General features: G+C 33.2%; 1 protein-coding gene across 3 annotated transcripts in view; it reads left to right on the top strand.

The window, feature by feature from the left end:
- Positions 1–26,936, top strand: part of Cul1 (cullin 1) — an 84,922-nt gene that overhangs the window by 36,287 nt on the left and 21,699 nt on the right. For all 3 annotated transcript variants that reach the window (XM_081736384.1, XM_081736386.1, XM_081736385.1), the window contains exons 9-13: positions 10,324–10,587; positions 12,920–13,099; positions 14,728–14,877; positions 19,481–19,599; positions 24,493–24,714. In XM_081736384.1, the coding sequence (XP_081592510.1) occupies positions 10,324–10,587; positions 12,920–13,099; positions 14,728–14,877; positions 19,481–19,599; positions 24,493–24,714 (935 nt within the window). The remainder of the gene's footprint in view (positions 1–10,323; positions 10,588–12,919; positions 13,100–14,727; positions 14,878–19,480; positions 19,600–24,492; positions 24,715–26,936) is intronic.

The raw sequence follows: 26,936 nt of genomic DNA, 5'->3' as shown, positions 1-26,936 counted from the left end.
GTACAATAATTTCTTTGTTTCTTTTCAAACAACGCTTAGTCTAAACACTATTTGAAGATTATTTGAACGAGTAGAAAGTACTACATCCTAGCTATATCATACAGTGAAATCTCTCTATGTTGGGTCACAATCGATTCCATTGAAAAGTGGTCAACTTACAGAAAATAAATGTATTTTGAAGCAGAGTCTATTGTAGATTGTAATGTAACAGCTTCTAGTGAAACAAATAATTATCTACGTGTTATGTATATACATATATAAGTTTTTAGATTTTGGTTTTTGCATAATAATTTGTCAAACAAGTTTAAATTTGCATCGTAGTGTATAATTTTTGGATAGCATTTTCGACGACAATGGAAATGAAAATTATTTATTTTAGTGTTACGTGGACATAAAGTAATAAAAATTAACAATTTTTGTGTATAACAAACGCGTATGATAATGGAAAGGAAAGCAGAGGAAAAGTATTTAATACATTTATAAGTACTAACTGTTATTCTGCATATTGAGTAAAATGTATCTGGTTTTGAGTGTGTCCACATGGAACTTTTTGTTAAGTGCTGAATCCATAATTTCTGCAAGAAACTAGGGATGTACCGATATATGGGATATCGGTATCGGCGATTTCGGCCACTTCTGAGAGTATCGGTATCGGCAATTGGCCATCAATATTTAAAGGTACATTTTCCGAACTACTTTCAATTTGTTTAATATTAACAGTAACACTTATATTGCATCGATTTATTTTAGACTTGAAGTTGATATAAATTATCATCAATTGTATAGTCGATTTCTTTATACATGTGTACGCCTTCGATTTACACTACTTGTACCCAACTGATATTTTTAGTCCCTCCATGCCAAAAATAGTGGTGAAGAAAAACCAAAGGTCCTTAGGATAGCAAGCCCATCGTTTGAATTCCAGACGAGGCAGAGGTTTCGATTCAGAAAAAAATGCTATGGAAGAAATCCACACGACGCTTACTTTGTCATTATTTTCTCCAGGGTGAATTGATTTAAGTCACGATTTTAGTCCAGATTTAAATCACTTGATTTTTTTAATAAGTAATCAGTCTGATTTAAATCGAATTCCGAAATAAATTAATTTAAAGTGAAAATAAGTAAAATCCCGTTTCTGTTCAGTTATTTCGATTATGAAAGATAATAATGATAATACAATGAAATTCAAATGTATGTACAGCACAGTATGAAAACGAGTGTCATGCAGACAATGTCTAGGGAAAATCCTGTTTTGAACGGAAGACGGTGTAATTCCACTTTCATCTCTTCATAGCTTAGGGTTTTTAAATCGTTAACTGTTTCACCGGGGAAATCACCATCGACATTTTAGACGAAAATTCTTGTGTGTTCGCGTCTGTTTGTTCCTAGAAAATAAGGCTATATTTAGAGAAAGGTCCGATCTCCTCTCCGAAACTTAAACATTTTTTAGACTTTATAACTTTAGGCAAAATTTATGTATTTTATATGTATTTCATGCCGCAAGCTAGTTTTGATTTTTTAAAAATATGCCCCTGCCAAATATCAGTAACTTTTGTAATGAAAAAAATCAATGTTGATAAATGTTGCTGTACTTTTTTTCTTAATGCTTAAGAAACATTGTTTGGGATTGAAATACGGTAATGATTGGGGATTAATTCAAAATTAAACTCCAAAAATATTTTCACTTAAATGGCATAATTAACATTTAATACTAATTCCTAATGTTTTTTCTTGAGTTCGCGACTTGTATTATACGAGGAGAAAGGTTTGATTTAAATTTAAAAAATCGATTTAAATAAAAAAAATCAAAAATTATTTTTAAAAAAAAAACGATTTTTTTTCACCCTGATTTTCTCCTACTTACACGTTAGAAAAGATTAACGGCGCATGTAGAATATGAAGCTTCTTCACATATTCTCGATTATGGAATAAGATGAAGTTTAAATAAGGTTTTTCGTATGTCATTTTTTTTAATGATACAGTTTTGTGGGAGACCGATGTGTTACAGATTCCCTTGATGTGATGTATAATCATTTTGTAAAAACTATGAATTCCGAATAGCAAACTGGAGTTTAAAAATTAGTTCAAAACAGTTCATATAACTATTGAAAATATCTGTATAAAATTTTCACTGGTTAAAAAACAGTTCTAAACTTAGTAAATAGTTTTATTGTTTTCGATTTCGCTTAAATAACCCTCTTTACTTTTTTATGGTATACAGAGCAACACCTGGTTCAGCACGCATAATGTTATAAACAATAAAAATTTGTAACGGTAGTATCCATTTGCATTATATGTTTGTAATAGAGACTAGTAGATACAATGTAACTATCAAAGTACATTATCACTCTAAATATCAATCATTGACTCATAGAATTAAGTTTACAGTATAGAAGTATTTGCTGCTTTTTAGTTCATTTCATATGACCTGGATTAAATTTAGAGGAAATATATTTTCTCTATGGAACCTAATATGAAATTCTGCTTTTTTTTTCTTTGTATGCCAAAGTTTGGCTTTAAATCTAATATACCCTATTACAATGTTGATCATTTCATTATTCTGAAAATTCTTGATAATATATAAGAAATGTGTTCCAAAGTATCGGCCTCTCCAGTATCGGTGTCGGTGAATGAGTGGTATCGGTACATCCCTACAAGAAACGGGGAATTGGCATCACACAACCCATGAAATGAACTTATATTTTTATAACAAAACGCAATAACTTAATGTCAGACAAGTGCTAATTTCCTAAGTCATACTGTAGCCAAATGATGCCCAGATCAAGTTTATTTTCTCCATATTTGAAAAATAAAAAATAAACCGAATATTACCTTTCTTTCGCCATTTCATGAAAAACAAGACGTAGCAAAAGATTTTTTTTCCCAATATTATGAAATAATTAGATGATGTATAATTTTCATGTACTCCTTACCCCAGAGTTTGAAACAACAGAAAAGAGAGTGCTGCTAAAGTTCCATATTTTCGCTAGTAAGCTGAAATCTCACCTTTTGAAAGCCCATTGAAACTCTTCGCTTTCATATATTGTATAATATCGAAGTGCATATGTTCGCTCAATATAAGAAAAAATCTCAGCACATTTTTAAGCACCATTTTGTTCTGTATTTGTTTTTATAGACTTTTTTACATTGTAAAAAAACGTTTTAGAAAAAACTAAAAAGTTTTCCTTAAAATAACGCATTTTTCTTTTTTAAAAATCCGTTTTTTATTATTATTATTTTTGTACAACTGTATGCATAACTAAAAAGAATATAGAAACCAGTATCATGTTAGGAATCCGAAGGTAGTTTTGCACATTCAAGTTCATTGAAACATCTCGATTCGCTACAGTACAAAATGGAACAAGTACAGGAGATACACAAAACCGCATTTTCAATTGATTTTTGTAATTCTGTTATAGCAGGACAAGGAAGCTTGGTTTAAATTTGGATATAGAAACTGTTGACAAACAACGAGGCTGCAAAAACAACAGTTACAAAAGAAAGTAAAAAATGAAGTTTTTTTCAAATTTTTTAAACTACAGTTCATTTACGTGTAAATTTTACAATAATTTCCGAAAAAAAAATCGCAATATTAAATCCACATAAAAGCACAAATTGTTTAACAGTTAATATTTTACACAATTAGAACTTCGATATTTTATAGCAGACTGAAAACAAGTATGGTTCCAAACTTTTAGTAGCTTACCAAATTTTGCATGCTTATAGTGGAACCTGGCAGCGTTGACTGAAGTAGAGCACTTTTACGAATCTATGTCCATTTTGTTGTGTGAAAGAACAAAAATTCGTGTCCGTATTTCTAGGAACTTAATACATATTTAATATGTGTGTAGATGATCATTCGAAATCAATCATTTGTCTCTACTTACAAATTATATTAGCAGTTAGTCTACAGGAAGAAGAAATGAGCTTACTCAAAATCAACATTTGAAGAAAAACTATTGACACATTTTGAAGTTAGGTTCTCGGCCTATAACCGTACTTAATCAGTTATAGAAGATATGAGAAGAATTTAGTAAGATATTTGTTTATTTAAGATGATGAAAATTTTAATTGAAACCGTATTGGCATTTTTTTAAAAGTAATTTTGGGCGAGTCTATTTTCTTTATATCAATCAATTAATACTTTTAATTAAGTTCTACAAGTTGTAATTTCAAATTATATGGGTATTCTTGATGTATCTAGTGTTTACAAATATCATAATGTTTAGTAACGGTACTGGGTTCGATTTTCGATGAGATTAGATTTATCAGTATTGACTCAATATCATAAGTTAGTGGTAGAACATGCAGTGACCATTTTTCATTCAGTTGCACGTATGTGATCTGGTTGTCCAGAAACCTTCCTGGATTTAACGCCAGGGAGTAAAGTGTATATGTATTAGCTGAAATGCTCGTTGTTCTTACAGGTAGAATAGGTTTATGTAAGGTGCTTGAACTTTTTTCTTCCCTTAGAATATGCATGGGAGGAGGAATTCAGACTTAACGGCATCGACAGTGTCACTATCCATCTCACAGATTGAATACTAATATTGAACTTTTCCTATTATTTTTACGTGTCACCTTCTTCCTACCTCAGCCCATACTGATGGTGCTGAGCTTAGGAGACTCGAGCGACGTCGGGAGTGTTACTAATAATCTCAGCAACCTCACAAGCTATGGATTAGACACTATTAATATCAGTCGGTTCGATTTTTACATGTCACCTCCTTACACCTTCTTCTTCGCTTGCCCAAAATGTACCAAAACCTAAGATAGGCAGTCCATTGTACACTGATGTACCAAAAAACATGAAAATCGGTGCTTTGATTTAAGAAGTTAACTGTCATACATATTTTTACATGGCATACCTCTAACCCTTCACCCTCTTTCAGAAAATGTGCTAAAAACATAAGGTAGACCAAGGTTATTCATGCACCAAAAATAATCATAAGCTATGTGGAGTTTGCGAACAAACATCTTTACATTAATTTTATATACATAGATGTCCCCCTAACCTCACTTTAAAGGTAATAATAATAATAATAATAATAATAATAATAATAATAATAATAATAATAATAATAATAATAATAATAATAATAAATAAATAAATGGTACGCGGTTCTTATTAGTTTAAATGAAGAATTTATATATCGAGTTCCCATCTTTCTAATATTGTGCGGTACTTTTAGCACTTAAGTGTAAATTACAATAATTCTGAAGTAAAAAATGAGACACAGAATGAGAGTTTTCGAACAAACAACATATTAAGACTGGGAAAGGATTCGTTGGTTAGATTGCAAAGAGGACTTCTAAGGGTTTGTTGGATGATAAATCGAATAATATACTCATTTAATAGTTAATTATAACGTTAATATAAAACCAAGTAATTTAAAATTAATTCGTATCAGATAACTATGTCTTCGGCAATATCGTGGATTTTTTTTCAGAAAAGCATGTAATAACATTCTCTTCCATTTTCTGTACTCTTAACCTTCCCATACAATATTTTCTACGACTTTCTCGTTATTCAAGTTCGACAGCTTGTTTAAAGCGTAACCCGCTCCTTTAGCCTAACCGGCATAATCGTGGGACGTAAAACTCAAAAACTCAAAGCGTAACCCTTTATAGAAATCACACACATATTTTAACTTGAGAAAGTTCTCACTTTAAACTTCTTTTATAAAGAACGTTCAGTCTGCTTTTCGGTAGTTAGCTATGAACTTGGCTGGGTTGGAGCTAGGGGTGTAATAAAAAGAAAAGATAGGTTTTTAATTATTTTTTTTTAAAAAAAAAGAAAAACTTCACAGGTCACCATTTTTTCTAAAGCAATTTTTTTAAGAGAAATCTGAAGAAAAAAATATCTCTAAAAGTAAATACAAAATGCTGCTTAGAATGTGCTGAGATTAGTTTCTAATGTATATTTACAGAAAAAGAGCAGTAAAACTTGAACCATATTTTGTAGAATCAAATTGATGAAAAACTTTTTGTTCAAAAGTGTATTTTCATTTCAGTTATATTAATAATTTGGAGATCTTAAAATTATTATAAAACAATATTAAAAAATTCAAGCACATTATTATTTGTACATACTTATATTTTTTTGGCGTTTCTAAAGTCATGTACAGTAGAGGAAACTAGAACTCATTTTAATATCAGAGTACATTTTTGAACTTTCTAAAAGTTCAAATGAAAACACAATAATTCATTATTATCTGTAGATTGATTTTCTAGAAATTAAATAACTGAAATAAAAAGATAGTATAAGAAAGAAACTTACCGTTCTGGGAGCTAGCAAGAAATTTACATCAAATAACAAATGGATTCATCTTGTAAGGTGTTAAAAGGAAAGAAAAATAAGATAACAGGATACTTTATTTTCTTTTGTTCTACTGCTTACTGGTCAACACACATTAACAACTATTTTCAATTGCAGAACAGGATCACTTATGGTTTTCGCTACTAAGGGGAACGAGACAGCAGGAATCTCTTGAGTATTTTGTTGGAGTGACCACCTTATCTAGATCTACCGTCACATGTGAAAGGGGGAAAAGAATAAAAAATGCGGCATTTTATTTTGTATTTAATCACTGTCTAAGTAACAATATTTAAAGCATTGCGTGCGAATGACAAACCAATATTCATATCTATTACATAAGGTGTTCTTGTATTATTGTATAAATTATTTTTACATACATATAAAAGAAGTAGTTTTGTGTTGGACTGACTGACCAACATCCAGGCCAACCGCTTAAGCAAGAAACTTGAAATTTAGATTGTGCATAGGACTTACAACTTAAGGTCCACTGAGAGGGATTTTTGAAAATGTGATGGTTAGGGGGAAAATGAAAGTGGTAATAATTATTGTAAAATCTACGAATTTCTGAAGGGTAGAGACATGAAATTTGGTATCTGAACTTTCCATTTAAAATTATCAGACACACGTTTCGCCGTTTTATTAGTATTCTTCCTAGAAGGGAAGGAAAAAGGGCGGAGTTATATAATTGTTACAATAGGATTACCATATCTCGAAATCTTTTTGAAGGTTAATGACATTACATTGGGTATGTAGACTTTTCATATAAAGTAATTAAAGATATGTTTGAGCGTTTTTAAATATTTCTCCTATAAAGGAAGAAAAAAGCTGGAATAAAAAAAGAGTAAGTTTTGCAATGGTTAAAATAAGATGACCATATCTCGAACCTGAAGGTTAAATACATGAAAATTAGTATTTAGGATTTTAATTTAAAATAATTAAAGATGTGTTTTAGCGTTTTTTGACGTTTCCCTTAGAGAGAAAGAAAAAAGGTTGGGAGCTTGTAAGTGTTGAACTCTATCTCGAAATCCCTTAAGATTAGTCATGTTTGACATGTAAGAAATGCGAGCGAGGCCGTAGACCAAGCGAATGTTGGGGTCTTGTAACGGATGAACGATACACATATAATCTTTAAATAGCCCCCACTACCCACAGTCCTACGAGAACGGACGTCACCCCACTTCCCCCTTTAGAATATAAGAATTTTAAAAGGAGAGAGAAAGGAGAATTCCACTCCCCCACGGCTGAGAATAATGACGACGTGAAGAGTGAGGTTCAATACTGGAAAAGGCTTATACTGTATGCAAAATATCACTATTAAGATAATCAGGAAAATTTCTAGAACTACTTGTAAATGTAAAAAGTTTTCTAACAAAATGGAAAATTTTATTATAACAAATCCGAAACGTGATATATAAATATAAATATAGGAAACATTCAACAAATTTAACAAGTAAGAATAGCATTAATCGAAATCTCCGTTAGCAAGCAACATTAATTTTCCAAAAATATTTTTTTTTCCAAGTGACAAAAGTTTCTGAAGTAAATACTATAACCAATCGTAAATCCAAATATAGAATTTAGAAACCTATACAATAATTTCATCAAAATGTATGGAACTCGAAGTTACTGCAAAGTGGCTTTCTTTGGAATGAAAATGTGGGAGGAACAGATTCCTTATACATGGTTCAAGATACATGAGTTACGAGCAACAGCTCATCTGTAACTCTATAGATTCCTCTTTTTTTTTCTTTCCTTTTCAAAGCGGACCAAAGACAAATCATTCATTTAAAGTCTCTATTAGCCTGAATATTTCCGTAATAGCAATATATTCAATTTCCTGACTAGCGACTTTTAACTAGTTTTTCAAGGAAAACAAGTTTCAACATGTTTTTAACAAAAAGGCATAACTCTGCCTACATAAAACCATGTACATTAACTGATCGAATAACTATTTTACTTTTTTTTTTTTCGCAATATTTTAGAAATAAATACTTCCAAATATACTGAATAATAATGATATCTTCTGAATAACAACCATAGTCAGGAACTGTAATAGATTTCAAAAGAAGTTAACAAAATTATACGATTATACGGAAAGAATATTAATTTAATGACCCATTATTTCATTCAGAGGACCTAACACTCTTACCTCATTTTATACACTGCGAAGCGCTTCAGTCTTAAAGCCAGAACCTCGGCTGCAACGTGACGTCATCCCGATCGACGACTCGCGCAATCCAACCGAAGGTTGTGCAGTGCTTCCAACTCCAAGAGAAATAACCAACTTAACAGTAAACTGGAGTTTCATCTCACAAAATTTTCCTTTTAAATTTTTCATTTTATTATGAAACTTGAGTGGGTTACAGTCTGAATCCCTAGCTAGCCGAGTTATAGTGTGTTGTATTACTTGAGTGTTAGCTGTAGAATTGACGACAAAAAAACCGTGTGCACTTCGACATTTTATATAGAAATGAAGTTTAATGGACTTTCAAAATGTTAAGATTTCAGCTACTTTTCGGAAATTAGATAACTAGCAAAATTACGAGACTTTAGCAGTACTTCCTTTTCTGTCCTTTTGTTGTTTCAAATTGTAGGCTAAGGAGTTCATAAATGACACATCTGTGAGTTTTTTCATAGCATTGAAAAAAAAAAAAAAACATTCATTTGCTTCGTCTTCTCGTTTTTCACTGAAATGGCTAAAGAAAAGTACTTCGGTTTAATTAAAAATGGAAAAAATGTTTTGGCCGGACATCATTTGGCTGCTATATGAGTTGGGAAATTAGCACTAGTGTGAAATTAAACTATTAACGTTTTTTCTGAGAACTGGGCTGCGTAATGCCAATTTCTCGTTTCTTTACGGTATTATGAATTCGAAAAAGTTCCATGTGGACAAATTCAAAACCAGATACATCGTAGGCAATCTGTGAATGGTAAAGTTAGTAGTTAACAATATATGTATCATTACATTTTCTCTGTTTTCCTTTTCATTATCATATGCGTTTCTTATATACAAAATATATTTATTTTTATTACTTCATGTTCATAATTCCATTTTCATTGCTGTCGAAAACTAGAAGCTGTTACATTACAGTCGATAATAGATTTTGCTTCAAAATACGTTTATTTGCTACTTTTGAATAGAGCCGATGGGGATCAACATAGACAGATTTCACTGTACTGTGAATGATATATTTAGGATTTAGTACTTTCTACTCGTCCAAAGAACCTTCAAAGAACCAAAGGTGTTTAGGCTAAGCGTTATTCGAAAAGAAGCGAAAGAATCGTTGTATGAAAAAAAAAAAGTGGGCAAATGCAGCGTTTTTTATTTAAAAAAAGAAACTTCAACAGAAACCTTTTTTTTTTCTTTTCAACTTCCATGTGGATCGTATTCGACATTAAACTCTGTATCTTGTCCTGCAAAGATAAGTGAAATTCGAATCAACCAACTAATCTATAATTTAGTTTTATAGGGAGAACGTGGAAGTAATAGATAGTGTAAATTAAAATAATATGGAACAATTACTATTTTTTAATTATTATTATTGGGGGAGATATAAATATGTTTGAAATTGTTATGTCAGCCTTTCATGTAAAAGTAAGGCCGATCTGAAGTTGAGCCATAGATCTATATTTGTAATCATATGAAAAAAACGAAACATTTGCTTCGTGGAGTTACAAATATGAGCTCTTGACCGAATTTGAAATAATTTGGGCTTCCGCTTTTATAAAGTAGTGAAATAATTTAAAATTTATTCTAACTCACCCATGCTGTATTATTTTCCTTTTCCCTTCCTTGAAAGCTAACCCAGTCGATGGTCGGAACTAATGAAACCAATTTGCTCTCGTGTGTTTGTAGTTACGTTTGTTGAAAGTTATTCATACTGGCAGAGTAGAGAAGTTACTTAAAATTCAGAGATATTTACGTGTCTTTTTGGAAGGTATACATGCCTATTAGAAGATTACAGATTATATATTTTATGTTCCAACTTTCTATTTATTTACAGGATCCAAAGATCTATGTAAATACTATTTTAGAAGTTCATAAAAAGTACAATGCTTTGGTCTTAACTGCTTTTAACAATGACTCTGGATTTGTTGCTGCACTAGATAAAGCCTGTGGGCGCTTCATTAATAGCAACGCTGTAACAAAACAAGCCAACAGTTCGTCCAAATCACCGGAATTGCTAGCCAAATACTGCGATATCTTGCTAAAGAAAAGCAGCAAGAATCCTGAGGAAGCCGAGCTGGAGGATACATTGAACCAAGTTGTAAGTATTGTTTTGTAATTAGCATGTATCATATTAAAACATATATATATATATCGACGTAGACTTGGTAGATAATGTAGAATTCTGATATCGTCGTGACAGCATAGAAAGAAATCGTTCTAGAAGTACACGTATGACAAAATACATGGTGACATCAATAATGACACATACAATGAAAGCTTGAAAGTAATAATAATGGAAAATGGATAAAGTAAAATACAATGCTTAAAACAAGTGGTAGCAAGTAAGTGCAAGTTTCAGAACAAAGTAGACTAATGACAGGAAATGCATAGGAGTACTTTGAGCAAAATCCAGTCTATAGTCAAGACTTCCATGGTTGAGCTGTGATTTCATGTGTTAGTAAAGTATTGCTAGAATTATAGCTACATAGACTTTCGTACTTTGCGAGTTTTCATGACAAGTATGTGACTGGTTCAGGAAGCGGACTGGATAGCTTAATGGTTAGCGCACCGGCATGATAGGCCAGTAATCCGGGTTCGATTTCTGGCGTAGTTTCGCATTTAGCCAATCTAAATTTTCATCGTACCTGTGAGAGATACGGTGTAAAGAAAATTGGTTGTTTCCTTCCATTTTCTCTTCTGAAGAAAATGGTTAGCTGGGTTTTTATTAGGAACGAGGACAGTTCAGAATTTAGTTTACATCGCCAGAGTTCAGTATTTACTGCTGACTGAAGCTTGCACTCGATCGTGCTTTTTCAGCTTAGCTGTGTCGTATACTCGTCTGCACAGATTCGCATAGCATTCTTGTAAACCTCCAGAATATCTTGAGTAATCAGTCTTTCGTATAGAATATTCTGATCAGATGTCATTAGTTTCAGCAATAAGACAGTGGTTGTCTACTGAGTGTCTGAGAGCAATAGGGATACGGGGAAACAAGTGTGCTGACATAGTAGCCAAATATGTCGCCTGGGCGGCGATGGTTCTGAAGCTTCCCTTTGTACCTGTCTTGGGTAATGAATATGCTCTCTGGAAAGTGAATTGGAACCATGAGAACAAAAACAAACTATATGAGAACATAACGTTCTTTACCGTGTATCTCAAGTTAGGTGATATATTCAGATTATTTCTTGCCACTTTCCCCAGTAACTTCTTAAAATTGGTAAACTGGACAGATTGTTAGGTTCGTTCTTCCTATAGAGTTATGCTAGAAGAACTAGTGGAACATTAATCCTCTGAAACTGTAGAAACTTTTTGTTGTTGTTCTTGAAGGGGGGTGGGGGGACTCGTGTATGTTGTACTATTAACAGTGGGGGGGGGGGAACTCGTGTATGTTGTACTATTAACAAATGATATTACAATTTTTTAGTTCTTACACCTACCTGCGACTAAAGAAAATAATGAAATTTCAGAAAACCGTTGAAAACTACACGCTTCAGCGAAACTACCTCTTAATAATGATCTTTATTAACAGTACATCACAGAAGTTTCCAAAAGGGAAAGCCCTCTTCTTAAACTTTCCAAGTTTTAATTTTTCACTAATTCTAGGATAATTTCATAAAAGGAGAAACATAACAATATGTCCAGTTTAGCAGTTTTTTTTTTTAAGTTACCAAAGAAAGTGGCAGGGAACATTGAAGCAGTTTGAATAAATCACTTAATGTGAGATACAAATTATATTATATTTAAATTATGTATTCTCAATCATCTATCAGCAAATATACATGTTGTATTCAGCATGTTAAAATAAATGCTCATAATATGTTCGCAAATCGACCTCCATTACTTTGAAATTATTAAAACTTCACTCTTTTGTAAGATTTTCCGCTTCTGGGACAATCGTAGACTTTTACGTAGATGCATATAACTCAATCCCTAATTAAAGTAGAAATATGAGTTATGCGTAATTTGAATTGCGAAAGTTGCCTTTCCTTCTGTACAACTTAAGTTTGAATACTCCCAAAATAGGGAAATTATATGGAAGTTTCGAAAATTCCCCCTTCCCCCCAAAAAAAGTTACCTCAGTGATCGTTTGTAACGTATATGGTCACTTTAAATACATATACAATGAAGCATACAATGTTATTTTTAACATTCGTGTACATAAAATTGCTATATTTGTTGCAACTGTTTTGTTGAGGTAAATGTTAGTATTTCTTCAAGAATGTTAACGACACTGAATGTGGTTAAGATAGTAGTAGATGTTTTGAGAAAAGAAAATCACCATTGACTATGAGAGTTCGCATTGAAAATTCTGCAGTTCAGTAAACCAAAGTTAATATTTTTAATAGTCCGTTAGTTTAGTTCCTTTTATTTGACATAATACATTCACGACGAATTTACATTATAGAAGAAAATGGGATGTTCTTTTGCAGATGGTAGTATTCAAGTATATAGAGGATAAAGATGTGTTCCAGAAGTTTTATAGTAAGATGTTGGCAAAGAGATTAGTGCAGCATATGTCAGCAAGTGATGATGCAGAAGCGTCAATGATCTCAAAACTAAAACAAGCTTGTGGATTTGAATATACTTCCAAGCTCCAACGAATGTTCCAGGTATGTATATATCTATCTATATCTCTGTTGCTACCTGTATAATTTGTTTTAGAGCATTAATATTAGTTTATATCAGCTGATTATTGTATTAGGTTTTCTTGTGTAATTTTCGATGCTATATTGTATATAGGACAAACGCTTTGTTTTCTCCTGTCTTTAAATAGTTCTTTCTCATTAACTGGAAGTGAGGAAGCTTTTTTGTACTTTCTTCCTTTAGTTAAATATGTCGATTTAATTCCTTGAAAGGCTCTCACTTGATACTTAAGTGGAAAGTTTTACTTGAGGTAGTGGACAGTTGCGGATATATCTTTTCAGTTTTGACTCAAGTTTGCTGGAAGTGATGCTACCTCGCCATAATTTGTATACCGTATATAAAAGTCGTAGTCCTGACTGTCTGACTGACTGATCAATCCCAAGGCTAAACCGTTTAAGGTAGAAACTTGAAATTTGGAGAGGGCATAGGATTTGTGATGTAAGGTCCCACTAAGGAAGGAGTTTTGGAAATTCGACGGTTAGGCGGAAAAGGGGTGGTGGCAGTTATTCTCTTGAAAATGTCCGTATCACGAAATCTGAATACTAGAGAGACAAAATTTGGTATAGGACTTCTCATTTAAAATTATGACGTATGTTTTTGAGCGTGTTTTATTTGATCTACAAGGAAAGAGGAGGGTGGAAATTACAATTATTATAACAAGATGCCCATATTTTGGAATCTCTTTAAGATTAGAGACATGAAATTCTGTATTTGGTCTTCCTATTTAAAACAATTAGACACATGTTTCACCGTTTATATATATATTTGGACTAGAAGGGAAGAAAAAGGGTGGGGTTACGATTGTAAAAATAAGATGACTATACCTTTAAATTCCTTAAAATTAGAGGCATGAAAATTGGTGTTTAAGCTTTTAATTTAAAATAATTAAGGATTTTTTTTCATGTTTTCCTTAGAAGATAAGAAAAAAAGTTGGTATTGTAATTATTAAAATAAAATAGCCATATCTCGAAATCCCTTTAGAGTAGATATATCAGCGTTATTTTATGTTTCCTTTAGAAGGGAAGAAAAATTAGTAGGGGCTGCAATCGTTATAATAAGATGTCCATATCTTGAAATCCTTTAAGATCAGAGATACGTGAGGGATATAAGTGCGAGGCCGTAGGCCGAGCAAATGCGGGGTCTGCGGGTGAAGTCCCTACTAGCTGAAGGCTAGTGAAGTAGTATTTTCATTTTTCTTACGATATTAGCAGAGGACTACATACTGCACAGCGGGGTCTTTCAGGGGGTTATAGTTGTTATCAGATTGTATAAAAATATTGAGCCATTTAGGTCAAAATTATTCGTAGTTCGAAATAACGTTATTGAATCTTATATGCACTATTTTCTGTTCTTATATTCGATGACTTTCTGTTGTTTTTCCGGCACAGGTGATGCTTTAGTCTCAGTAAACGCTTTTAAGGTAAAGGAGGGCATGACTGGTGTATAAAGCAGTGAGAAATTTTAGTGCTAACGAACTATTTATTATTATTGTGTTGTCTTATTAAAATGTGAAGAAAGAAATATTTTAACTGAGTAATTTTTGAAATACTTTATTGGCTGATACATTAGCAGAAATAATTGTTTTTATCTTCAGGATATTGGTGTGTCCAAGGATTTGAATGAACAATTCCGAAAACATCTACAGAATTCTAATGATACATTGGACATAGACTTCAGTATACAAGTTCTTTCATCGGGTTCTTGGCCTTTCCAACAGTCGTTCTCATTTTCATTGCCTACTGAGGTACGTTGTGGTTGTGTATACTCTATTGAAATCGATATAAATGAGAATTTTCAACTATAATTTTTATTAAATAATTGAAAAACCGTTCAAATTAATTGTATTGTATGGTATTTTATTGTTTTTCTTATAATTTTGAGAAAGTTTTGTTGTATAGTAACCTCGTCACTCGAAGAGGAATTATATCTACAGGGTGTAGCAAAACTCCAGGGCCATAGTTCAACTTCGTTATGTGAAAAACTATGAAAAAATGGAAGGAGAAGAAAGTTGTTGGAAATGGGTGTTTTTCAATCTAAAATTGTGAAATTTTTCAATCGCACCAGCAGTTTTGAGCTCCACACTGGTAAGGCGTCCTTTGTTAAATGAAAAAGCAACTTTTCCAGTTCAGGAGGTTGTTCGAACGGAACTTAACGGTATATGAAAATGGCATGGGAAACGTGCACATTGTTGTTTGAAGGAGATTAAAACACTTCGAGTCCGTTTCCCAACAACACTGTATTATTGGGATAGCCTACTGAACTGGCAACTTTGCTTTTTCATTTAATATAGGGTGCCTTACCAGCGTGGAGACCAAACTGCTGGTGCGATTAGGAAAATTCCAACATTTTAGATTTAAAACCAGATATTTCCAACTTTTTTTTTTTCTCTCCTTTCATATCTTTACTCATAAGGGCACGTCTTTCGATAAACTATGTATATTCTACCTCTCATCTTTCTCAGTCGGGAATTTTAGTGTGTTTTGTTTCAGGAAATACGAGCCTAATCACAGAACAACATATCTCCTCTCTCACTTGTGATAAAACACTGCTTTTTTCGTGCTTTTTGATGCTGTTTCCACTAACTAGAATCAGTGTTATGAAATTATTGATCCAAATAAAATGAATGTTACTCGAGTGATAATTCTGTCTGTATTGACATGTGGATATAAATCATCATATCATATATTGATTTAACATTATTGACATACCACTGCCTCAAACTAAGAAGTTTTCAGTCACCACCGCCTTCAGTTAATCTTCCTCTTTACGTAGGAATTTTCTGTTTTAATTCACCCACCTACTGTAGCCTCTTTCGTCCACTTCTCGTTTTCCTGTCACTATACCTTCTAGAACATTCCTTATGACACAGTTCCTTCTCAGTCAACGGTCCAATCAGTTTTTCTTTCTCTTTTCATTATATTTAAATTTATTCTTGTCTCCTCTACTATTTCTGACACTTTGTCATTCGGTTTCCTTTCAATACAGCTAATTCCCTCTACTTTTGTGTAATGTCCATATTTCTGCCGCACAGACTACAATACTGTATGCGAAACATTTTATGAATTCTTCTCTTAATTCTTTATTTAAGGACTCACAAACTAGATTTATTTTACCTAAATACTTCTTTCGTCATGCTGTGGGCATAGCTTGTGGTCATATATATACATATATAGATATATAATATTGTAGTAATCGTGTATATACGTTAATATGTTTTTCCTATTGTTTATTAAGATTTCCTTGGTTTGGATTAAATTTTATATTTTACATAAAAATATAAAAAGATGGGGAAACAATGTTTCTTATTGCAATTTTGTAAAGTATAATATCGGTACTTTTCAATAAGTTTAGGTGAGCCAGAATTCGTTGTGTTCGAACGTTGAGAGAGAGTCTAATATGTTATTTTCTCTGGTGCAAATATTCGTTTTTGCTACTCCTACATTTATAAGTGACTTGGTAAATCGCGAATAATATCTTTATAAGTATCATAACCGTTATATTGTAGACGGGATTTTTCCAACATTTTTTGGAGTTACTACTGTACGTAAGATGTATTTCCTGAAGACTGTGTGAAGATGATCGGATATAAATTGAGGGGTTGAGCGCAACAGTGGTCTAACCCCATTTTTAAAAATGGAGAAAAATCAAGTTAAACTTGAACACACGTTGTTTTTTGTACAGTATATATATATATGTACAATGTATGACACATTCAACTACTTGTGGTTGCTTTTGGTATATTGTACAAAAAGCACATGGGTTTAACTTTATCTTGATTTTTCTCCATTTTTAAAAAATGCGGGTTAGATCACTGTTGCGCTCACCCGCTCAATTGAAAAAATGGTAATACCTTTACTAAGAATTTTCTTGTGGTCTTCTAGAAGTCCTCTTCTCTGTATCTTCTATTATTACTGTTCTTTACCTTCTATAACCGAATTTCTTAATATACTAACCCTTTAAATTGACTAAACTAAACGTTTCTATGTTGTTCGCAGCTACATGGAAAATTTTGATGTTGGAATATTTTCGATTTTTTCTTCTTCTGAGTTTGCAATTAGTTGCTGAGCTCAACTGCCAATATGTCAAGTTCTACTGATATTGGTTGCTTAAGACAAATATGTTGTTCGTAATGATATCAGAATAGAATATGTTAATATTAGATACTCACGTATTATCGAATATTGCTTAATTAATATATTACTGTATAGATTAAATCAGTGCCATGGTATCCCTTGGAGTTTTGGAATTGATTATCAGTTCTTAAAATTTATTAATTCAAAATTTAAAAAATAAATGTTATCTATTTAATTAAAAGTACTTACGTAGTTACGGTAAATCTGATTTGTGTTTTAGACTTTCGAACTATGCTATGCATAAGCGTCGAATATCTTATAGAACGGCTATGTTCATCTGTCGGAATGTCTGTTGCTAGTTATCAGACCGAAAACGGTGAGAGATCGAAAAGCTGTTCTTCCCAATCGATTCAGTGTCCTAGGTTCCATCTCATCCGTTAACCCTCTAATCAAACCACAAGGGGTAAAAATTAACCGTTACCGTTTTCAACTTTGGTCGCCGTAGAACAAAGACGGTAAAAGCTCTCAACAAGCTGTTTTCTGGAATCTATTCAACATCTCTGCCCGTAATACTCTCCTGCCCCCGCCAAGTGAACTTTGGGGTGGACAAACACCGTGTGCGTGGGTTTTCTCGGGGTTCTCCCGTTTCCTCTCATTTTCTTCATTCCATCATTTCATTCATTACTCATCATCACCGTCTCCTTTAGCCTAACCGGCATAACCGTGGGACGTAAAACTCAAAGATTTTCCGTAATACTCTCCCCAAACCGGAAGACCTGAATTTTCCTAGCACTTCTGGTTTGAATATTGATTTACGTAAAGCAGAAATGGTAAGAGATGCCGAGAAGTAGTTTTATGGTATCGATTCAGCGCCCAAAGAATGTGTTCCAACTGAAAGTGGTAGAAATCAACCATTTCCGGTTTCAACGTTCATCGGAATAGAGCAAAAACTATGGTAAATACGAGAAGTGTTTTGGAATCGATGCAACATCTTGAGGAAACATACCATAATCACCCGTAACACTCTCCTAAAATCGGAAATGGTTGAAATTTCCTAGCACTTTGGTTTCAGTATTGATTTACATAAAGCAAAAACGGTAAGAGATATTGAGAAGTACTTATTTGAAATTGATTCAGTGTCCCAAGGGTAAGTTCCTTCTCTTCCATTAACCCTCTGTTGAAATCGATTTCAATGTTGATCGCCATGAAACAAAAAGGGTAATAGGAAGGACATGCGTTTTTTGGGAATCAATTCAGCGTCTCAAGAAAACATCATCTCCATCGGTAATACTTTCCCAAAACGAGAATATTGAAATTTCGTAGTACTTCGGGTTTGAATATTGATTTACATAGAATAAGAACAGTAAACGAGATATCGAGAATTGAAGTCGATTCATCGTCCGAAGAATATGTTCTGTCTCCTCATGTAGACCTCGGTTCAAACCGGAAGTGTTGCTTAACAGGTTGTATCTTCCGTTATCCCTCTATTGCAGACCAAAGTTCTATTGCAGATCTCTTTCAATATTGAATTCACATAGTAAAAGTTTACTGTAATTTCACAACTGTGGAACGAAACCCACGTGTTTCTGTTGTTGTTATTGTGGTAAGCAGTCCCGCATTTAGATATTTTACGCCCATTGACCATAAGAAAATTTTGTGACCCCCTCCCTCTTCCGTATTTGTCAGTATACAGCTACGTGCATATTTGGGGCTAAACAATACTGCCGTATCTAATTACTTGAGCCACTAATAACGGGGCACGGCGTACAAAACTAACTATGCACAGATTACGCTGGTACCCAATAACCAGTAGCCTCAGTCCTCCTAGCGCCAGTAGCGTCGTAAAAACAAAACTTGATTGTACTGTGATAACAACATTCTTTTTAGTATAGATCTCCCTGATTTTTCTCATGTAGGCCTCTCTTTTTTCCACCTACTGTACGTCAGTCTCTCTCTCTCTCTCTCTCTCTCTCTCTCTCTCTCCCCTCTCCCTATGGTGCCCTGGGCTCGAACCCCAGTGGGCCGTACGTAAATACGGACCTGGTGGTAATAGTGGATGGACTTTTAATTTAATATGCAAATCGCAAAGCAGTGTAGGAACTAGTTAAATAGGTTGATCCTTAAAATCCTAATAGTTATAATAGATCAAATGTTTGGCTGTTTTTCTTTAGAGTGACAATTTGCCAAGAGAGTTAGTTCTAGTTTGTAAGCTATCTGTTTTCTCTTTCGTAAAAAAGTATCATTCAAATCCTTTTTACAATGTATTTGTTTCAGCTTGAAAAAAGTGTCCACAGATTTAATGGTTTTTACAGTGGTCAACATAGTGGTAGGAAATTAAACTGGCTTTACAACATGTCCAAAGGAGAGCTTTTAACAAATTGCTTCAGAAATAGGTAAGAATACACTACTAAATTTTATGTACAAGTTAACTTAGTTATTCATTTTTGTTTTAACTTAGAACTCCGGTCTCTTGGTAATAAAAGCTGGAAATAACATGACATTCCTGGAAAGTATGGTCTACATATTATCCCAGTTACATATAAACATATAACACAAGGGCATGGGACAATAATTTATTTTTAATAAAATAATATATTTAACGATAATGCATTTAATATTAGATATTTCTTTTCTAATCGTGTTTCTAAAGATATATATATATATATATATATATATATATATATATATATATATATATATATATATGTTTGAACCATGTTCTTCCGAATTAGTTTCCGTATAATATTTATACCAAGATATATCGGCAGCATACACTTTAGAAACATTTGTATACCGACTCTAGTATACAATATTGTAAAATTCTGTCTTTTTAGGGTAGAGCTAAAAATGGTACACGGGAATTTTGGACTTTCCCAAATACCTCTTATTATAAAATTCCTCTCAAGTCCAATAATAACTACAGTCCGAATATTTCCTCTTGGATATTTGGTGATTTGTTGGTGAGTTTGTAGGAATCCAGAGACCAAGCGTTCTAGGGTGACATAATCTAAGGCTCTTGTGGCTAAGAAGTGTGTGTAGGTACCTCTCAGATACCAGGCCTCCTAAAGAGTGGAGGCGATGATCAATCGGTGAAGATTGGTGTCTTTCTGCGGTGTGTGTTGGTTCCTTTTATCCAGAAATATTGCTGACTTCATTAATCTCTATTACTTGATGACCATTGACGTCGTCGTCTTCGTGATTGTCTGAAGTTGTATATAGCCAGCACGTGGTGTTGAGAGCACGTATAGAACCTTGCAATATTCTGTTTCAGGCATCTCTGACAAAAATTTCTCTTAGGACACCATATGGCATGATTCCCCTCTTCATCATTTGTCAAACACAAAAGCTTGACAAACACAACACAGATGACAATGTTAACACAAATGACTAATTTCCGGATGTATGTAACGCCTGCATTAGGCTATATAGGTCTGCTCAGTTAGTTTGAGTAAACAAATACTTATCTATTAAAATTGTGTCATACTTGTGGGGTGAATCTTAATCAATCACCCTTTAAAGCATTGCTATCTCCTTTAACCAGGAGTCTTTAAATATGACAGTGAATCTTAGTTTTATACTGACTTTTCACCGTGTTACAAATTATGAACCTCTCAATAATTTCGATTACTTGTACTGTAATCTTCCTATGTAAGATAAATGAGGATTGAGAAAAAAATGCTTAATTTCAATGTTATTTTACTACAGATGCACTTCAGTGTAGATTAAAAAGCAACAGTCTCATGGTTCAACTTCAGGAATATTTGTACAGTAATTAAGAGTGCATTAAATATTTCATTGACTATAAATACAGAGTTAAAGAGATGACCGATATGTCTTCTGCCCTCATAAGTTTTCAGTATTGATAAATTGTATGCAAAAAATATATCGGCACAAATTTAGAAGTTTCATTTAATTAGTATTGATATTGAAAGGTTTAATAAGAATCAATCATTGTTCCAATTCACAAGAAAGGCGACAAAACTGACTGTAATAATTATCGAGGCATTTCTCTTTTGTCAACATTCTATAAAATCCTTTCAAATATTCTGTTAGCAAGACTGACCCCATACGCAGATGAAATTATTGGAGATTATCAGTGCGGATTTAGACGAAATCGATCAACTATCGACCAAATATTTACCATTCGCCAAATACTCGAAAAAAAGTGGGAATACAATACCCCGGTACATCAATTATTTATTGATTTTAGAAAGGCGTACGACTCGGTTAGGAGAGAAACATTATACAACGTCCTTACAGAACTTGGAATACCGAGAAAGCTAATTAGATTAATTAAGATATGTTTAAATGAATCCCAAAGTAAAGTCCGGGTAGGAAATTTTTTGTCCACGAGCTTTTACGTCGAAAATGGCCTGAAACAAGGAGACACGTTGTCGCCATTATTATTTAACTTCGTTCTGGAATACGCTATAAGGAAAATCAAAGATAGCAACCAGGGCCTAGAGTTGAACGGTATTCACCAGGTTATGGCATATGCTGATGATGTAATAGGGGATGATAGGAGAACAATAGAAAGAAATGCAGAGATCTTATTAAACGCTTGCAGGGACATGGGTTTAGAAGTAAATGCAGAGAAAACTAAATACATGGAAGTGCGTCGGGATCGGAATACAGCAAATTATGGATGCGTTAAAATATTAAATAATACTTTTGATAAAGTGGATAGTTTCAAATATCTAGGATCAGTATTAACAAGAGGAAAATCATATTCACGAAGAAATTAAATGTCGACTAAAAGCAGGGAATTCGTGTTACTGTTCGGTTCAAAATCTTTTGTTGTCGCGAATTCTGTCGAGGAATCTGAAGCTTAAAATATACAAAACGATAATTATGCCTGTTGTTCTGTATGGCTGCGAAGCATGGTCACTTACTCTGAGGGAAGAACATAGACTGAAAGTATTTGAGAACAAGATCCTGAGACGAATATTCAGACCCAAGAGGAACGGGAATGGGGAATGGCGGAAACTTCATAACGAGGAACTACATAATTTATATGGTCTACCCAACATTGTTAGGGTCTTTAAGTCTAGGAGGCTTAGGTGGGCGGGTCATGTAGCTAGGATGGAAGAAAGTAGAAACGCTTTCAAAGTCTTGACTGGAAGACCAATCGGAAAACGATCATTAGGAAGACGGCGCAGATGGGAGGACAATATTAAGATGGATCTCGTAGAGATTGGAATACCAAGTAGAAACTGGATGCAGTTAGCTAAGGATAGAAGTCAGTGGAGAGCTTTTGTGAACGCGGCATTGAACCTCCGGGTTTCATAGGCCATAGAGTTAGTTAGTTAGTTAGTTAGTTATTGAAAGGTTTAATTTATATTAATAAAGCTATTTATAGTGATATCCTTCTCCGTATGCAAATTCCCTTTATTTATATTTATCTGTATAGAGTTCTGGACTTCGTGCGTGGTCATTTTCAGGGAATAACTGGAAATACGCAGTTTTGTCTTATCTAAGAACATTGATTTGATGGTTGGTTTTTAACTCTTTCTAGTACCGAGACTATGTTAGTTGGGGCCTTCTGCTTCAAGTATGATCCGAACCATTAGTGCCGATGCAGGCACTTTTTGGTGCAAGTAATTAATAATTCAGCATTCTTGCTATATCGTATCTCTTGTGAATCAATTAATAACTTGTAGTTCACATTCGATTTCAAGTTTAAACAAAAGGATCAAATCTAGATCGGCAGATATTCTACCGGTGGCAATAAGAAAAGTTCTGATAAGGTAAGGCAGTTTAACTTAGTTCACATTAAATTGATGACTTTGCTCATGTGTATATTTATCTGGATTTGACATTTTTGAAATCTATGCTGGAAATAAAAGAACTGGGTGATAAATTTCTGAGCTGAACGATCCCAACAGTCTGAAGTCCACTTCTTAAAAGATAATCTACCTAATTATAATGTAAACCATTTGAAGAACAATCTTATCATTGAACTCGAAAGGGTACTCATCGTGCTTATCCAAACTGTCATATATTGTTTCAAAAAGTAACCCTCGGATTCAGTTGTCAATATTATCAGTAGAATGTTTGTGAGGATAGAATGTAAGAGAATTAAATGTTTACACTGTTAAATGAAAGCTTCTTGCTGCTTCACAGAAGTCACATCTTAATACTTTGTTCTTCAAGTGGTTAGTGACGATGGTGTAGGCCTCATTGATGTTATTCCATCTTTTGTTCAAATTGTCCATTTCTGAACTTAATTTTGATCCCTTCGTTGAAATAATAATAATAATAATAATAATAATAATAATAATAATAATAATAATAATAATAATAAAATAATAAAAACTAGTATGATTATGAATGACGAAGATTTTTTTGGTCACTTTCTCTTTATATAGATTTATGCTTTATATATTTCAGGCATATACTGTATTCTGTGGAGTAAGAAGACACTTTTGTTTATTAGTGTAAACATGTAACGTTTTTATGTAGTTCAGGCTAATTCCATACATCCTATCACCATTATTTTTTCTCTTACGTTAAAGTTAACTACGTCAATGAATTTCCGAGAAAATTATATATGAATTTAATGTATCACATGCACCTTTTCCCATTTGAAAAAACGAATGTTGAATCCAATATGGCGGACCCAAGATGGCGGCCGGGATGGGTAACACGTGTCAGAGAAGCAGTACTTGATCCTATTTGTTTTGCATATACCCACATTCATGTCCAATTATATCTAAAGAAACTAAAAGCAATTTTGTCACTGAGCTTTATAATAGTGGTTGAATAAATTCCGGATATATGAAGGCCCATAAATATGCAAATTACCCGTATGGGCCGCTAAAGTTAGTACAATACACATTGGGCCGCGGAGAACTTTGCATTTGAATCAATTTCACACGAATCCCGAGGGGACACTTCGCGAATGTACCTTGTTAGTCATATACAGGGACATATTTTGTCTTTGTCATTTATGGTCATTCAAATATTAAGAAATACTCTTAACGTTTCCAGCAAATAATTATAAAATATAATATGCAGTGTGTCAATTTTTTCTGAAATATCACAAAACCGTGCCTGAACGCCAAAAATTTTAATTTCCAAAAAACATATGTGCCAATGGGTTAAAGCGAAATACTGGTTTTTAATAATGCTAATAGTTCTCTGATGGTGAAATCTTTGTTTCAGATATCCTTATGACATCAATTTAGTAGTTGAATTGTCTTAAAATAAAAGAATAATTATGTCAGTAAAAATTAAAATTAAAATTTTGGAAATTCATTTTATTTTAAATGTTCATATATCTACAGGTACACTCTTCAGGCTTCAACGTTCCAGATGGCTGTGCTGTTGCAGTACAATACTAGTGAGAGTTGGACTGTTCAACAGTTGTACGAATCTACACAAATAAAAATGGATTTTCTAATCCAAGTACTACAAATCTTGCTCAAGGCTAAGCTGCTACAGTCGGACGATGATGAGAATGATCTTACAAATACCTCTGTTGTCTCCTTATTTACAGGCTACAAAAAGTAAGTTTTTTAATATATATATTTATTCACTTTTACTACAACATTAAGCGAGAATGGGTGCAGGTACGTAGAACAAAATTGTGTTTGAAATGTTCGTTTTACATTTTGCAGTATGTCTAAGGGGTTTTACATTTTGGTGAAAACATAAAACTCCTTGAGTTCTGTCATTTGGGAGATGCTCAAGTGTTTTCTTAGCAATAATACTTTATAGTAGCATATATTTTCAGAATATACCTTACGTATTAACAAATTAACTCTGTCGTTTAGAAAATCAGAAGTTTATTGTCGCAGAAACAAGTTTGCCAATGGATCTTACAAATTAACTCTGTCGTTTAGAAAGGGGTCTCCAAATTTTTTAACCTAAAGGTCACACTGACTATTTCAGTAAGTCCTAAGGGTCAAGACCTAGCTAGCTCATAATACCCATATATACTGTAGTGCCAGCGTAATCTTGTATGGAGCTGCAGAATCACGCAAAACGTTATTATGCTTGGTTAGTCGAAATATACAGCTCCATCTTGTAGCAAGTAACAGATCTAGAGCTTATTCTGGAAAAGATGTGCTGCGTGATCGCTTGTCTGGTAACGTGGTCTGATTTGAAGTTACATGCATTTTGTGTAGATTTGTATAAATATGGAACAGAAATGAAAGATAGATAAGAGTGCAGAACATTTAAACAACAACGGGGATATCAATATTTGGTGATTAAATCAGGTAATAAGAAGGCAGTGTGTGGAATTTGCAGTTAAACATTATCAGTCCTCAAAGAATACAATATAAAACGTCATCACAAAACCAAACATTCTCAGAATTACTTCAAATTTACAGGAAGTCTACGGTTAGAAAAATAAGAATCTTTGAAAAACGGTTGAAATCTCAGCAATTGTTTAAGAAAGTAAATGCAGAACAAAAAGTAGCAACTCGTGCCAATTTCTGCGTTTTTCATTCAATAGCGAAATATGGGAAACCATTTGCTGACGGTGAAGTAATCAAGAATTGCATGATGTAGCAGCAGAAGAAATATGTCCAGAAAAGATAAAAACATCAGTTTGTCAGCAAACTTTGTGGCTCGAAGAGTAGATGATATTGCAGAAAATATATTAATTCAATTGTCTGACAAAAATTGATAGCTAAAATGCTAGATGAGTCAGCAGATATTCAAGATACTGCTCAGGTGTTACTTTTTATTCGAAGGATGGATAAAAATTATGAAGTGTGTGAAGAGCTTCTTGACGTAGATATTTTTCATCTCCACTGCACGACCATTGGAGAAGATATTTTTAAAGGAGTTGAAAATTCCTGTTTAGGAAACAATCTTCAGTGGAAAAAAATTGAAGTGCATCACTAGTGATGGTGGCAAAAGCACGTGTGGAGAAAATACGTTGCTCTCGTATCAAAGACCGCAGAAAATGGTGGTGGTTAAAAACCATTAATCGTACATTGCTTGATTTATCAACAGACTTTGTGCGGAAAATGCCTGAATATGTCAGAAGTTGTAAAACCAATCCTGTCAGCTGTTAATTAATATCAGATCACATACGCTTAATCAATTCCGCGATTGGAGAGAATGATTTACCGTATACTGCAGTATTGGAGAAAATGATTTACCATACACTGCAGTACATTGGCTTAGCTGTGGAAAAGTCCTAACGCGATTTTTTGAGCTCGGAACAATATTCGAAATTTTCTTGAATGAATTGTCCTCTAGGTGAGTTACACAGCAATGAGTGGTTATGGAAGTTACCATTTTATACAGATTTAACAGCATATGAATGACCTTAATTTAAAATTACAAGGAAAAACCAGCTTCTGCCTGAAATATATATACATTCACGTGAAGTTCTTTCGACAAAAAATTGCTTTGTTCCAATTCCAATTGAAAAATAAAAATGTTTCGTGTAGTGTAATTCATGCCAAACAGTCAGCAGATTGAGACTCCATTTCCGATAGATTTTGCAATGTTTATATAGCAATACATAAAAATTAAATTTTAACAATTATAAGAATAAATAACATGTACATAAACAGAACAATCCTAAAGCAAATTACATAATAGAGATAATTTTATATACAAATCAAATTTCTTCTTCTTCTAGCACAAAAAAATCAGATAACATAAAGAAAGGTGTTTTAAAGAAGAAAAATCTCCTCTAGCTCTTTACCTGGTGGTATGGTTCCTAATATAGAGGTTACATTATCTCTCTGCACTACCATACTTATTT

This window comes from Thermobia domestica, chromosome 13 (genome assembly GCF_964235325.1).
Source record: "Thermobia domestica chromosome 13, izTheDome1.hap1.1, whole genome shotgun sequence".
Classification (NCBI taxonomy): Eukaryota; Metazoa; Arthropoda; class Insecta; order Zygentoma; family Lepismatidae; genus Thermobia; species Thermobia domestica.
The sequence above is the reverse complement of the archived record's forward strand: the minus strand, read 5'-3'. Positions and strand labels throughout refer to the sequence as shown.